General features: G+C 46.7%; 1 protein-coding gene across 3 annotated transcripts in view; it reads right to left on the reverse strand.

Moving 5' to 3' along the window:
* atf6 (activating transcription factor 6) overlaps positions 1–12,211 on the reverse strand; it is a 90,656-nt gene that overhangs the window by 69,209 nt on the left and 9,236 nt on the right. For all 3 annotated transcript variants that reach the window (XM_056277244.1, XM_056277243.1, XM_056277242.1), the window contains 4 exons: positions 10,572–10,669; positions 5,244–5,367; positions 3,480–3,668; positions 422–588 (listed from right to left, as the gene is read on the reverse strand). In XM_056277244.1, the coding sequence (XP_056133219.1) occupies positions 422–588; positions 3,480–3,668; positions 5,244–5,367; positions 10,572–10,669 (578 nt within the window). The remainder of the gene's footprint in view (positions 1–421; positions 589–3,479; positions 3,669–5,243; positions 5,368–10,571; positions 10,670–12,211) is intronic.

The raw sequence follows: 12,211 nt of genomic DNA on the forward strand, positions 1-12,211 counted from the left end.
GTGATATTTTACGAGGTGGCGGTGCACCGGTCCTCCACCTCCCATTCTGCCACAAGTTCTTTCAGCCAACCATGTTGAGCTCAAGCGGTCAACATCCATTACAGCGCCACTTATCGTGTGCAATGATTTACACTGGTGAGTCGATTCAACTTCAGGTTTGTCTTTTTGTTTCCTGCACTTAGAAGAAAAAACAACATTAGGCACACTTTCTGCCAAATTAGGGGTGGAAAAAAAAAGTGGGGAGGCCAAACTCTGCAATCTCTATGGCACCGGTAATTCCTTATAAAGACATCCCGGTTACTCTGTGCAGGCCTTTTGAGACAGCCACCTTCTAGAGATAAACAATCCCGGTTCCTCCGTGCGGGCACTTTGAGACAGCGACACTCTAGAGATAAACAGTCTCATTTGGGACTAGACTCACGTCATCGTCTGAGGGGGTTCTGAGCGAGACGGAGACCATCGGAGGACCCGCGATGGGGGCTGGGCGTTTCTGGCTCAGTGTTGGCATGTTGACCACGTGGCTGGTGATGGCCGGTGGCGTCTGGATCTGAAGCACCTGGCCCGACTGAGGCAACACCACAGGTTTGCCTGAGAAAGAGACACAACACACGCTCAAATTACCGGGCTCAGCCATACTATAATCATGTATTTTTACTATAGCATTACATTAGCTGTGATCATGTGAGCGCCTGCGTGTGTGTTTAACACAGGCGCTCACTCCATTTTTGCCTTGCTGTCCATAACAACAAAACCATCATTACACCTATCCGCTGGAAGCCTTATTTGGGCTACCAGCCCAGCCCCCAACCATCTCAAGTGACCTACGTTAACTCCCAGGTTTTAAGTGGACTCTGCATTTAAAAGTACAGGTGGCAGAGATGTTTACTGTCTTAGGAATAATGGTTAAGCCCCTTCATGCTCTTAAACAAGACAGCTGTGTGTCTGTGTGCGCACATAAAACTTGCATGGTTGCCCGTATTTATAATGGCTTGCAGCTTGAAACTGAAAAAGACCGTACAGGTCCAGTACAAGGAACACAATATTCTCAATTTTTTATATATCCCTTGTTCATAGTTTGCAGTGGCTAGCTTTGGGAGCCAATCGGTGATTAGCCCACCCCAAGACGAAGTACCTCCGGTAGACCTGTGCCAGGAACCGTCCCTCACAGCAGCCTCACAAATCTCGCCTCTAATACTAAACAACCTGTCCATGCTAACGTGAAGCAGCACTGATACACATGTGGTGGTGCAAAGAGAACACATGTGCTGTGTCTGCGAGGAGAAAACGTGAAGAAACGCAACAGCATTAACGTGCCGCCATTTGTCATCCTGTGGCTACTGCTGAGGTATATGACTCTGCGTGTCAGGATCCTTAATATGTATGTAATCTTATACATATTGATCTTCATATGTTCACTTAAAGCATAATTATGGACTGTCAGAGTGGCATGGCGGTCTATTCCGTTGCCTACCAACACGGGGATCACCAGTTCGAATTCCAGTGTTACCTCCAGGTCGGTTGGGCGTCCCTACAGACACAATTGTCATGTCTGCGGGTGGGAAGCCGAATGTGGGTATGTGTCCTAGTCGCTGCATTAGCGCCTCCTCTGGTCAGTTGGGGCGCCTGTTCAGGGGACAGGGGGAATAGCGTAATCCTCCCACACGCTACGCCCCCCTGGTGAAAAGAAGAGGCTGGCGACTCCACATGTATTGGAGGAGGCATGTGGTGGTCTGCAGCCCTCCCCGGATCGGCAGAGGGGGTGGAGAAAATAATGGATACAATTTCAGCGTTCTCATATACAGAACAGAAACGTTAACAATCCTATATCCTGTGATGCCTAACTGGCATTCTGAACATGGTGTCCCCCTTGTCCTTCTCCTTGCCATCTTGGTTATGCTGCCAAAGAGACAGGAAGAGCAAGTTCACTGTTAGGTCTAGATGCCCCCCCCCTCCAACTTATCCCACCTGACCAAAGTGTTTACACTGGCTTGGTCTCGGCTGAGGTAAGAGATAGCCAGGATAAGATCGGTAACCCGTGCAGGATGTACCACAGACAGCAACAATGCCTAAAACTAGGGCTGGGTATCACCACTGATCTCCCGAATCGACATGATTCCGATTCACAAAGTCCCCAACTGATTTTGATTACCGATTCGATATCGATTCAGTTACTTCAGTTACAATACCAATTTTACTTGGATATGAGAGATTCTCAGCGAACTAATGCTGTAAATTGTACAAGGAACCCTATAACATGGAGCATTATTGAAAATATTCATGTTTACATGAAGAATTGACCCCAAAGCAGTTTCCGCCCTGTAATTTCCACAGGTCTGTTATTTCCGTTTCATATGTGAACGGGGGAGGGGGCATATTAAAAGACTGATGCAGGGGCGGGTGGCGTGGCCATCTATTCCGTTGCCTACCAACATGGGAATCGCCAGTTCGAATCCCCGTGTTACCTCAGGCTTGGTCGGGCGTCCCTACAGACACAATTGGCCGTGTCGGCAGGTGGGAAGCCGGATGTGGGTATGTGTCGTGGTCACTGCACTAGCGCCTCCTCTGGTCGGTCGGGGCACCTGTTCGGGGGAACTGGGGGGAATAGCGTGATCTTCCCACGTGCTACATCCCCCTGGTGAAACTCCTCACTGTCAGGTGAAAAGAAGCGGCTGGTGACTCCACATGTATTGGAGAAGGCATGTGGTAGTCTGCAGCCCTCCCCAGATCAGCAGAGCGGGTGGAGCAGCGACCGGGATGGCTCGGAGGAGTGGGGTAATTGGCCGGATACAATTGGGGGAAAAGGGGGGGGGGATCGATTCAGGAATTGAATGAACCGATAATCAGATTGTTATAATGAACATCGGTTCAAATCGGGAAAATGATTAATTGAACCCAGCCCTACCTAAAAACACACACACACACACACACACACGCACACACACACACACCGCCTAGAGAAATACCTAGACAGACTTATAGCTTCTTTCAAAACAAAACCACATTCAGACATATATGTTTCAACTTTTAAACATAAGTTATATACATACAACACACAAAAAGCTAATATTTTAAACTGGGATTTGAATTAGGCATATTTCTGGGTATCACCTAGAATTAGGGTAATTTGGAGATGTTTGCTGGCAGGTTAAACCCCTGCACTCTAAATCACAGCCACTAAATGCCCCTTTTATCTGCACAGAAACAGAGTTTTAGGAAGTGTGATTACACTGGGTGTAATTTTTTTTTTAAAAACACAAAAATTGGAGCGATAGTGCCCTCTGCTGGCCAAGACACAACAGCATTGGCATAACCTAAGGTAAATACATTAGAAAGATGCCATAAATACGTCATCACTAAACTGCCCCTCTAAGACATAAGACACTGAAGACTGTGCTTCGTTCACCGGCATGGTTAGTGTACATGTCTGAGGCAACAGACTGATGCAAGGAGGTGCAAGGTGCTGCAACACCTGCTCTGACCTGCAGGAGGCGCTGGCTGAATGCTGACCGGAGCTGGTTTGACCAGCGGCAGCACGGTCTGTATGATGAACTTGGTCTGCAGGGGCGCTGCAGCGTGGGCCAGAGGTACGGCTGTCACCACCGGCTTAGGTTGGATGGACACCTTGGGGTTAAACTGGATGGGCCTTTTCGCTGGCTGAGCTGCTCTAGCTGCGGGGTAGGGGGGTAAACACAGGACAGACCAATAAAAACTCAAAGTGGGATATGTGCTGGTTAAGAACTAAGGGCTTCAAATTTACAGGGTCAACACACAATATGAATAATGACACAATAACAAAGAACTGCTTTCATTCTGTCTGTCTATACCTTTTGGACAAAAATAGCAACTTTTTGGACAAAAATATCAACATACTACACATTTCCGTTTTTTTGGGGGGGATTTTTTTCTCCCTTTTTCTCCCCAATTGTACCCGGCCAATTACCCCACTATTCTGAGCCGTCCTGGTCGCTGCTCCACCCCCTCTGCTGATCCGGGGAGGGCTGCAGATTACCAAGTGCCTCCTCCGATACATGTGAAGTCGCCAGCCGCTTCTTTTCACCTGACAGTGAGGAGTTTCACCAGGGGGACGTAGCACGTGGGAGGATCACGCTATTCCCCCCTGTTCCCCCTCCCCGCGAACAGGCGCCTGACTGACCAGCCGAGGTGCTAGTGCGGTGACCACGACACACACCCACATCCGGCTTCCCACCCACAGACATGGCCAATTGTGTCTGTAAGGACGCCTGACCAAGCTGGAAGTAACATGGGGATTTGAACCGGCGATCCCCGTGTTGGTAGAAAACGGAGTAGACCGCTATGCTACCCGGACACCCCCACACCACAGCGCTTCCTCTGATCGGTCAGGGCGCCTGTTCAGGGGAGAGGGGGAACTGGGGGCAATAGCGAGATCCTCCTATGCGCTATGTCCTCCTGGTGAAACTCCTCACTGTCAGGTGAAAAAAAGTGGCTGGTGACTCCATATGTATCAGAGGAGGCATGTGGCAGTCTGCAGCCCTCAGCGGATCGGCAGAGGGGGTGGAGCAGCGACCGGGACGGCTCAGAAGAGTGGGGTAACTGGACAGGTTACAATTGGGGAGAAAGGGGGGGGGGGAATCCCAAAAAAAAAAATCACATGAGGATGATTCACAGACAGTGACTCGACTTAATAACCACTTACTGGAACCTAAGTGCTACTAACCAAGGGAGAGGACACATCCTCCTGATGGGGAAAACTGTGGCTCTCCTCTGAACATACACAAGGTAAGTCTACCTAAGGCGTCACATAGAAAAACTTCCTGAAATGCATAGTGTAGTAGTTGGTTTGTCTTTGATCCGTCTGCAGATTTTACCCCTGCAAAATTCAACAGGGACTTTTTCAGCAGCTGGACTACAGGGGTGAACACAGCATTAGTTTTGCAGCAGCTGGACTACAGGGGTGAACACGGCATTAAGTTTTGCAGCAGCTGGACTGCAGGGGTGAACACAGCATTAGTTTTGCAGCAGCTGGACTACAGGGGTGAACACAGCTTTAGTTTTGCAGCAGCTGGACTACAGGGGTGAACACAGCATTAGTTTTGCAGCAGCTGGACTACAGGGGTGAACACAGCATTAGTTTGGCAGCAGCTGGACTACAGGGGTGAACACAGCATTAGTTGGGAACGTTGTGTTCTTTGGCTTTGGACAAAGTGGGTTTAATGACAAGGACGACTGAACGAGCCGATCTGTGTTGCCTGAGGTCGCCTCACCTCGCGTGGCTTCGCTGTTCTTCTTTGGGGCTTTCTTGGCTGGTGGGGGGACCTCTGAGAAGCCACTGGAGTCTGAGCAGACCGAGACTGGTGACAGCAGGGACTGTAGAGACAGGACCTCATCCTGGAGGGGGATTACAAAAAAATGTCTTAGGTAAAGTCTTGCATGGATATTGGATGATACTGGATGATCCGCTGTGGCGACCCCGAACGGGAGCAACCGAAAGTAGCAGTAGTAGCAGTAGATTGTCTTGCATGCTCCTAAGAAACAATGGCCGTATCTCTTGCCATTCTTGGCAATTACTAAAAGTCAGGTTGAAAGGAAGGACGGACTCACAAACAAATGAATCAAACAGGACTCTTGAACATTTTAACACATTTTAGGGTCCTATATTTTCCAGTTTTAAGCATCCATCTATCCATTATCCAAACCGCTTATCCTACTCTCAGGGTCGCGAAGATGCTGGAGCTTATCCCACCAGTCACTGGGCGGCAGGCGGGGAGACACCCTGGGCAGGCCGCTAGGCCATCTCACACACACACACACACACACACACACACACACACACACACACACACACACACACACACACACACACACCCATTCACACTTAGAGCCAATGCAGTACGGCCGATTCACCTGACCTACATGTCTTTGGATTGTGGGAGGAAACTGGAGCACCCGGAGGAAACCCAAGCAGACACGGGGAGAACATGCAAACTCCACACAGAGGACGACCGGGGACAACCCCCAAGGTTGAACTACCCCGGGGCTCGAACCCAGGACCTTCTTGCTGTGAGGCGACCATGCTAACCACTGCCCCACCGTGCCGCCCTTAGTTTTAAGCAATTCTAATACAATTCCCAGTGGTCGATGCAGCGCTTTATGTATGGAAAGAAAAATCTAATTTTCTGAAATAATGGTCCAGCACCTCTCTCCCCTTGAATTGAACAAGCTATAGGTGTAGTACATTCTCTACAAATTTATATCAGCCAGTGACAGGTGACCGCCCCAGCCCTTTTTTGCCGCAACTCTAAAACTGAGCTGTGCATCATTCAGAAGGCAGGGTAGAGCAGAGCTGAGCACACAATAATGTGGCAGATAACTTCTCGGTGTTTGTTCTATATAAATTTCAATCACTTTTTCTGGCTCTCCTCATCATTTTGAAGACCATGCAAAGATTTTACCTACAGATCGCCAGAAACTTCACATTTGACATGGCTAGCCAACATTATCATGCTGCAGGCCCCTTGTCTCTCTTAACTCATCATTTTGAAGATCAACATGACATGACGGGTGCTACCTGTCTCTCAGCAGAAGCTGACCACGGTATGTTAACACAAATTACAATGTCAAATATGATTGGCTAATTTCACACAGGTACAGGTGTGACATTGTGATCTGTAGTGAGAGTAGGGTGCAGGTGGAAGAGAGCCTGGAAAGGTGGAGGTATGCACTGGAGAGAAGAGGAATGAAGGTCAGTAGGAGCAAGACGGAATACCTATGCGTGAATGAGAGGGAGGACAGTGGAATGGTGAGGATGCAAGGAGTAGAGGTGATGAAGGTGGATGAGTTTAAATACTTGGGGTCAACTGTCCAAAGTAACGGGGAGTGCAGAAGAGAGGTGAAGAAGAGAGTGCAGGCAGGGTGGAGTGGGTGGAGAAGAGCATCAGGAGTGATTTGTGACAGAAGGGTACCAGCAAGAGTTAAAGGGAAGGTTTACAAGATGGTTGTGAGACCAGCTATGTTATATGGTTTGGAGACAGTGGCACTGATGAAAAGACAGGAGGTGGAGCTGGAGGTGGCAGAGTTGAAGATGATAAGATTTTCATTGGGAGTGATGAAGAAGGACAGGATTAGGAACGAGTATATTAGAGGGACAGCTCAGGTTGGACGGTTTAGAGACAAAGCAAGAGAGACAAGATTGAGATGATTTGGACATGTGTGGAGGAGAGATACTGGGTATATTGGGAGAAGGATGCTGAATATGGAGCTGCCAGGGAAGAGGAGAAGAGGAAGGCCAAAGAGGAGGTTTATGGATGTGGTGAGGGAGGACATGCAGGTGGCTGGTGTGACAGAGAAAGATGCAGAAGACAGGATGAGATGGAAACGGATGATCCACTGTGGCGACCCCTAACGGGAGCAGCTGTAGTAGACAGGTATGACGTATAACCTGGGACCAATTCTGTTGGTATGTTAAGTCTTGGAATGTCCTGATACAAGACCATCATAATAGTTAGTAGTATTAACTTCATTTTAAACATAATTTCATACTGCGCAATCAATGCATCATCTAGGAAAACCCTATTTCCTAAAATATAGACCCACCAAGTGTTTAAAACGTATATGAAACAATTTGACATTTGTTTCTTTAAAACAGTATTACAATTACGTTTTTGAAACTCTTTAAATAAGAGCTTTAAATTTTTCAATAAAACATTTTCAAAAGGGGGTGTCTGGATGGCGTGGCAATTTGTTCAATTGCCTACCAACACGGGAATCGCCGGTTCGAACACGTGGAGTGTTACCTCCGGCTTGGTTGGGCGTCCCTACAGACACAATTAGCCATGTCTGCGGGGGGGAAGCCAGATGTGGGTATGTGTCCTGGTCACTGCACTAGTGCCTCCTCTGGTCGGTTGGGGGTGCCTGTTCGGGGGGGAGGGGGAACTGGGGGGAATGCTACATCCCCCTGGAGAAACTCCTCACTGTCAGGTGAAAAGAAGTGGCTGGTGACTCCACATGTATTGGAGGAGGCGTGTGGTAGTCTGCAGCCCTCCCCGGATCGGCAGAGGGGGTGGAGCAGAGACCGGAACGACTCGGAAAATAGGGTAATTGGCCGGATACAGATGGGGATAAAAAAAAAGGGGGGGGGGGGGTCCAAACAAAAAATTTTTTCAAAAGCTGTGATAAGAAATCATTTGATTGGGCTCATTACTACATCACAAAAGGTTCTGAATAAAAAGAATGTACAGGTGCATCTCAAAAAATTAGAATATTGTGGAAAAGTTAATTATTTTCCGTAATTTAATTCAAAAAGTGAAAATTTCATATATTCTAGATTCATTACACATAAAGTGAAATAATGTCAAGCCTTTTTTGTTTTAATCTTGATGAATACAGCTTACAGCTCATGAAAATCAAAAATCCAGTATCTCAAAATATTAGAATATTACATAAGACCAATCTGAAAAAGGATTTATAATACAGAAATGTCAACCTTCTGAAAAGCATGTTCATTTATGCACTCAGTACTTGGTCGGGGCTCCTTTTGCACGAATTACTGCATCAGTGCGGTGTGGCATGGAGGCAGTCAGCCTGCGGCACTGCTGAGGTGTTATGGAAGCCCAGGTTGCTTTGATAGCGGCCTTCAGCTCATCTGCATTGTTGAGTCTGATGTCTTTCATCTCCTTCTTGACAATACCTCATAGATTCAGTTCAGGTCAGGCGAGTTGGCTGGTCAATCAAGCACATTAATACCATGGTAGTTTCGGCACTGTGGGCAGGTGCCACGTCCTGCTGGAAAATGAAATCAGCCTCTCCATAAAGCCTGTCAACAGACGGAAGCATGAAGTGCTCTAAAATCTCCTGGTAGACAGCTGCGTTGACTCTGGGCTTGATGAAACACAGTGGACCAACACCAGCAGATGACATGGCACCCCAACTTCACACTGGACCTCAAGCAGCTTGGATTCTGTGCCTCTCCACTCTTCCTCCAGACTCTGGGACCTTGATTTCCAAATGAAATGCAACATTTACTTCCATCTGAAAAGAGGACTTTGGACCACTGACCAACGGCCCAGTTCTTTTTCTCCTTAGCCCAGGTAAGACGCTCTGACGTTGTCTCTGGTTCAGGAGTGGCTTGACACTAGGAATGCCACACTTGTAGCCCAGTTCCTGGGCACGTCGGTGCATGGTGGCTCTTGATGCACTGACTCAAGCCTCAGTCCACTCCTTGTGAAGCTCCCCCAAGTTCTTGAATCGGCCTTGCTTGACAATCCTCTCAAGGTTGTGGTCATCCCTGTTGCTTGTGCACCTTTTCCTACCACACTTTTCCCTTCCAGTCAACTTTCCATGGATATGCTTTGATACAATACTCTGCGAACACCCAGCCCTTTCAGCAATGACCTTCTGTGGCTTATGGGGTATTGTCAAGACGAAGATGAGAGACACCAGACCCAGACGAGCTGAAGGCCGCTATCAACGCAACCTGGGCTTCCATAACACCTCAGCAGCGCCACAGGCTGACTGCCTCCATGCCACGCCGCATTGATGCAGTAATTTGCGCAAAAGGAGCTCCGACCAAGTATTGAGTGCATAAATGAACATACATTTCAGAAGGTCGACATTTCTGTATTATAAATCCTTTTTTAGATTGGTCTTATGTAATATTCTAATATTTTGAGATACTGGATTTTTGATTTTCATGAGCTGTAAGCCGTACTCATCAAGATTAAAACAAAAAAAGGCTTGACATATTTCACTTTATGGGTAATGAATCTAGAATATATGAAAGTTTCACTTTTTGAATTAAAGCATAGAAAATTATGAACTCATCCACAATATTCTAATTTTTTGAGATGCACCTGTATTTACCATCTGTATCTTACCCAGCCTGGTGGCCATGAGGACACCCGTTCTAGAAATGCATGCAGTCATAATGGTGTAAAGCTTCTGTTAGGCTGCTGATGAGTTAAGTGCCTTATAGTAGTGTCGAAAGTCCTTGACAACATGCAGAGTTTGTAGAGTAAAGGGACTTGTCCTTGGTTTCAGTCTGGGTCGGCCTGCTTGCAGGGCACATGTGCACACACTGTTTTGAGACTGAGGGACGATATAACCTTTGTCTTTGGTTTGACATGCTGTGAAATCACCTGCCTGTTAAATTATGCTAATGTGAGCAAAGTTGTCAGCACCATTATTTCAAGCAAAGGGGCGGGGCTTTGACTAATACAGACAGCAATTAATTACACTGACGAGGCGTTTAAGCCATTCGTTAAAAACGTCTCGTGTGTGTGTGTGTGTGTGTGTGTGCGCCCCCCCCAAAAAAAGGCAAAAAAGCAGTTCCCAGGGAAAGTGATACTAGCCATGGCCCCATCTGGGAGAACTGCTTTTTTTCCACCTGTGTGCCAAAGTGAACACACTGGCATGCAACCAATTAATATACAATTACACAAGCGCACAAAACTCTTTCCTCAATGACAGATAAAATCTGCATGTAAAAAAATACAATTCAAATAAGGCAAACTTGAGTGTGTGTGTGTGTGTGTGTGTGTCAGGGGGAGGGGGGGACACAGGAGAAAGAGAGAGAAGGTCAAGAAGCGGTGACTTACTGATAATGAGTACGGTGACAAGGCTTCCACTGAGGCAGGGGAGGAGACGGAGCTCAGGGTGTGGGCAGGTGACAGAGAGTCCACACTCACCTCACCATCTGGATGCACAAACCACACAGGCAGACAGACACACACTGTCATAAAAAGGCTTATTAAGTTGATGGCATGTGTGCCAGAAATGACAGCAGATTTTTTTCCCCATATGTGACTGTTTTGATATATATACTGCCTCTTCATATAAATATAAATATATATATAAATATACTGCCTCTGCATATCACACACCATTATTCGCCATTCAGTTGTGAAGACAATATACACATAGGCCCACTTCTCTTGGCTCACAGTAAACATACCATTTGTTCCCCCCCCCCCAATTGTATCCGCCAACTACTCCACTCCTCCGAGCTGTCCCCCGACAGACCAGAGGAGGCGCTAGTGCAGCAACCAGGACACACACCCACATCCGCCTTCCCACCCGCAGACACAGCCAACTGTGTCTATAGGGATGTCCGACCAAGCCGGAGGTAGCACGGGGATTCGGATTGCCAATCCCCATGTTGGTAGGCAACGGAATAGACCGCCACGCCACCCGGATGCCCCTTGCATCACGACGTTTTGACTCATCTTGGCGAGGCTTGCCTTAAACTCGTACGTGAGTACGAGCGAACGGCGCATAAGATGGCAGGGTACAGGAACCACCTGAGAGTCAGCTTCAGGTGCAGACAGAGCTCATTGCTGTGTTGTGTAGTGTCATAGTATGCCAATTATTGCAAACGACACACACTGCTTGTAACCAAACAACTCCAGCAAAAAAATTATGTGCAGGAATAATAGGGAAAATTAACATCAGCAAAATAAATCATTTACCATATTATCTTATTGAATTGATTAGGACAGTGGTTCTCAACCTTTTTGGGGTCCTGGACCCCCTGCGTATTTTTAATCTACCCTGAGGACCCCTCCACCTGATCTTGGGGGAGGGGGGTTGCAATTTGATAGAAACAGTAGAAACTGCATTTTAAATTGCATTATAGCATGTATTCACTCTTTGGGGCAAAAATAAGAGCTTTCAGTTGTAACTTACTAGATATAGTTAACAAAACAGAATTCTTATGCAGTAACTTTCAGATATATGTAACAAAACAGAATATGTATTCAGTAACTTTCAGATATATGTAACAACAGAATTTTTATGCAGTAACTTTTAACAATGCAAACGGGAGCGAGATCTCTTATTAAAATACAATAAATTACACTTGTGAAACAGATGTAATTAGAAAAAAAAGTCCTGTTACCCTTTATAGTTTAGGTAGATAAAGGTCTCAGTCACATTTGAGTAAAATAATCCTATTTCTATAAATGTCATAGGATCTTTTTTTTAAAGATATTTTATTTTCACGGACCCCTTGCAATTACACCACGGACCACTAGGGGTCCGCGGACCCCCGGTTGAGAAACACTGGATTAGGACATATCACAGAGAAAGCTTGTTTCTTAGTGCACAAATGGACCCTTAATGGTTACTATATCTTTTACCTCTAAAGAGGTAAAACTCGAGACTCTCTATAGAGGTGACCCCAGATTTCCCTATTGTTTCCTGAATAAAGACGTCTGCTAAGCACACTTAATGAAATGAA

Source organism: Lampris incognitus, chromosome 3 (assembly GCF_029633865.1).
Source record: "Lampris incognitus isolate fLamInc1 chromosome 3, fLamInc1.hap2, whole genome shotgun sequence".
Taxonomy (NCBI): Eukaryota; Metazoa; Chordata; class Actinopteri; order Lampriformes; family Lampridae; genus Lampris; species Lampris incognitus.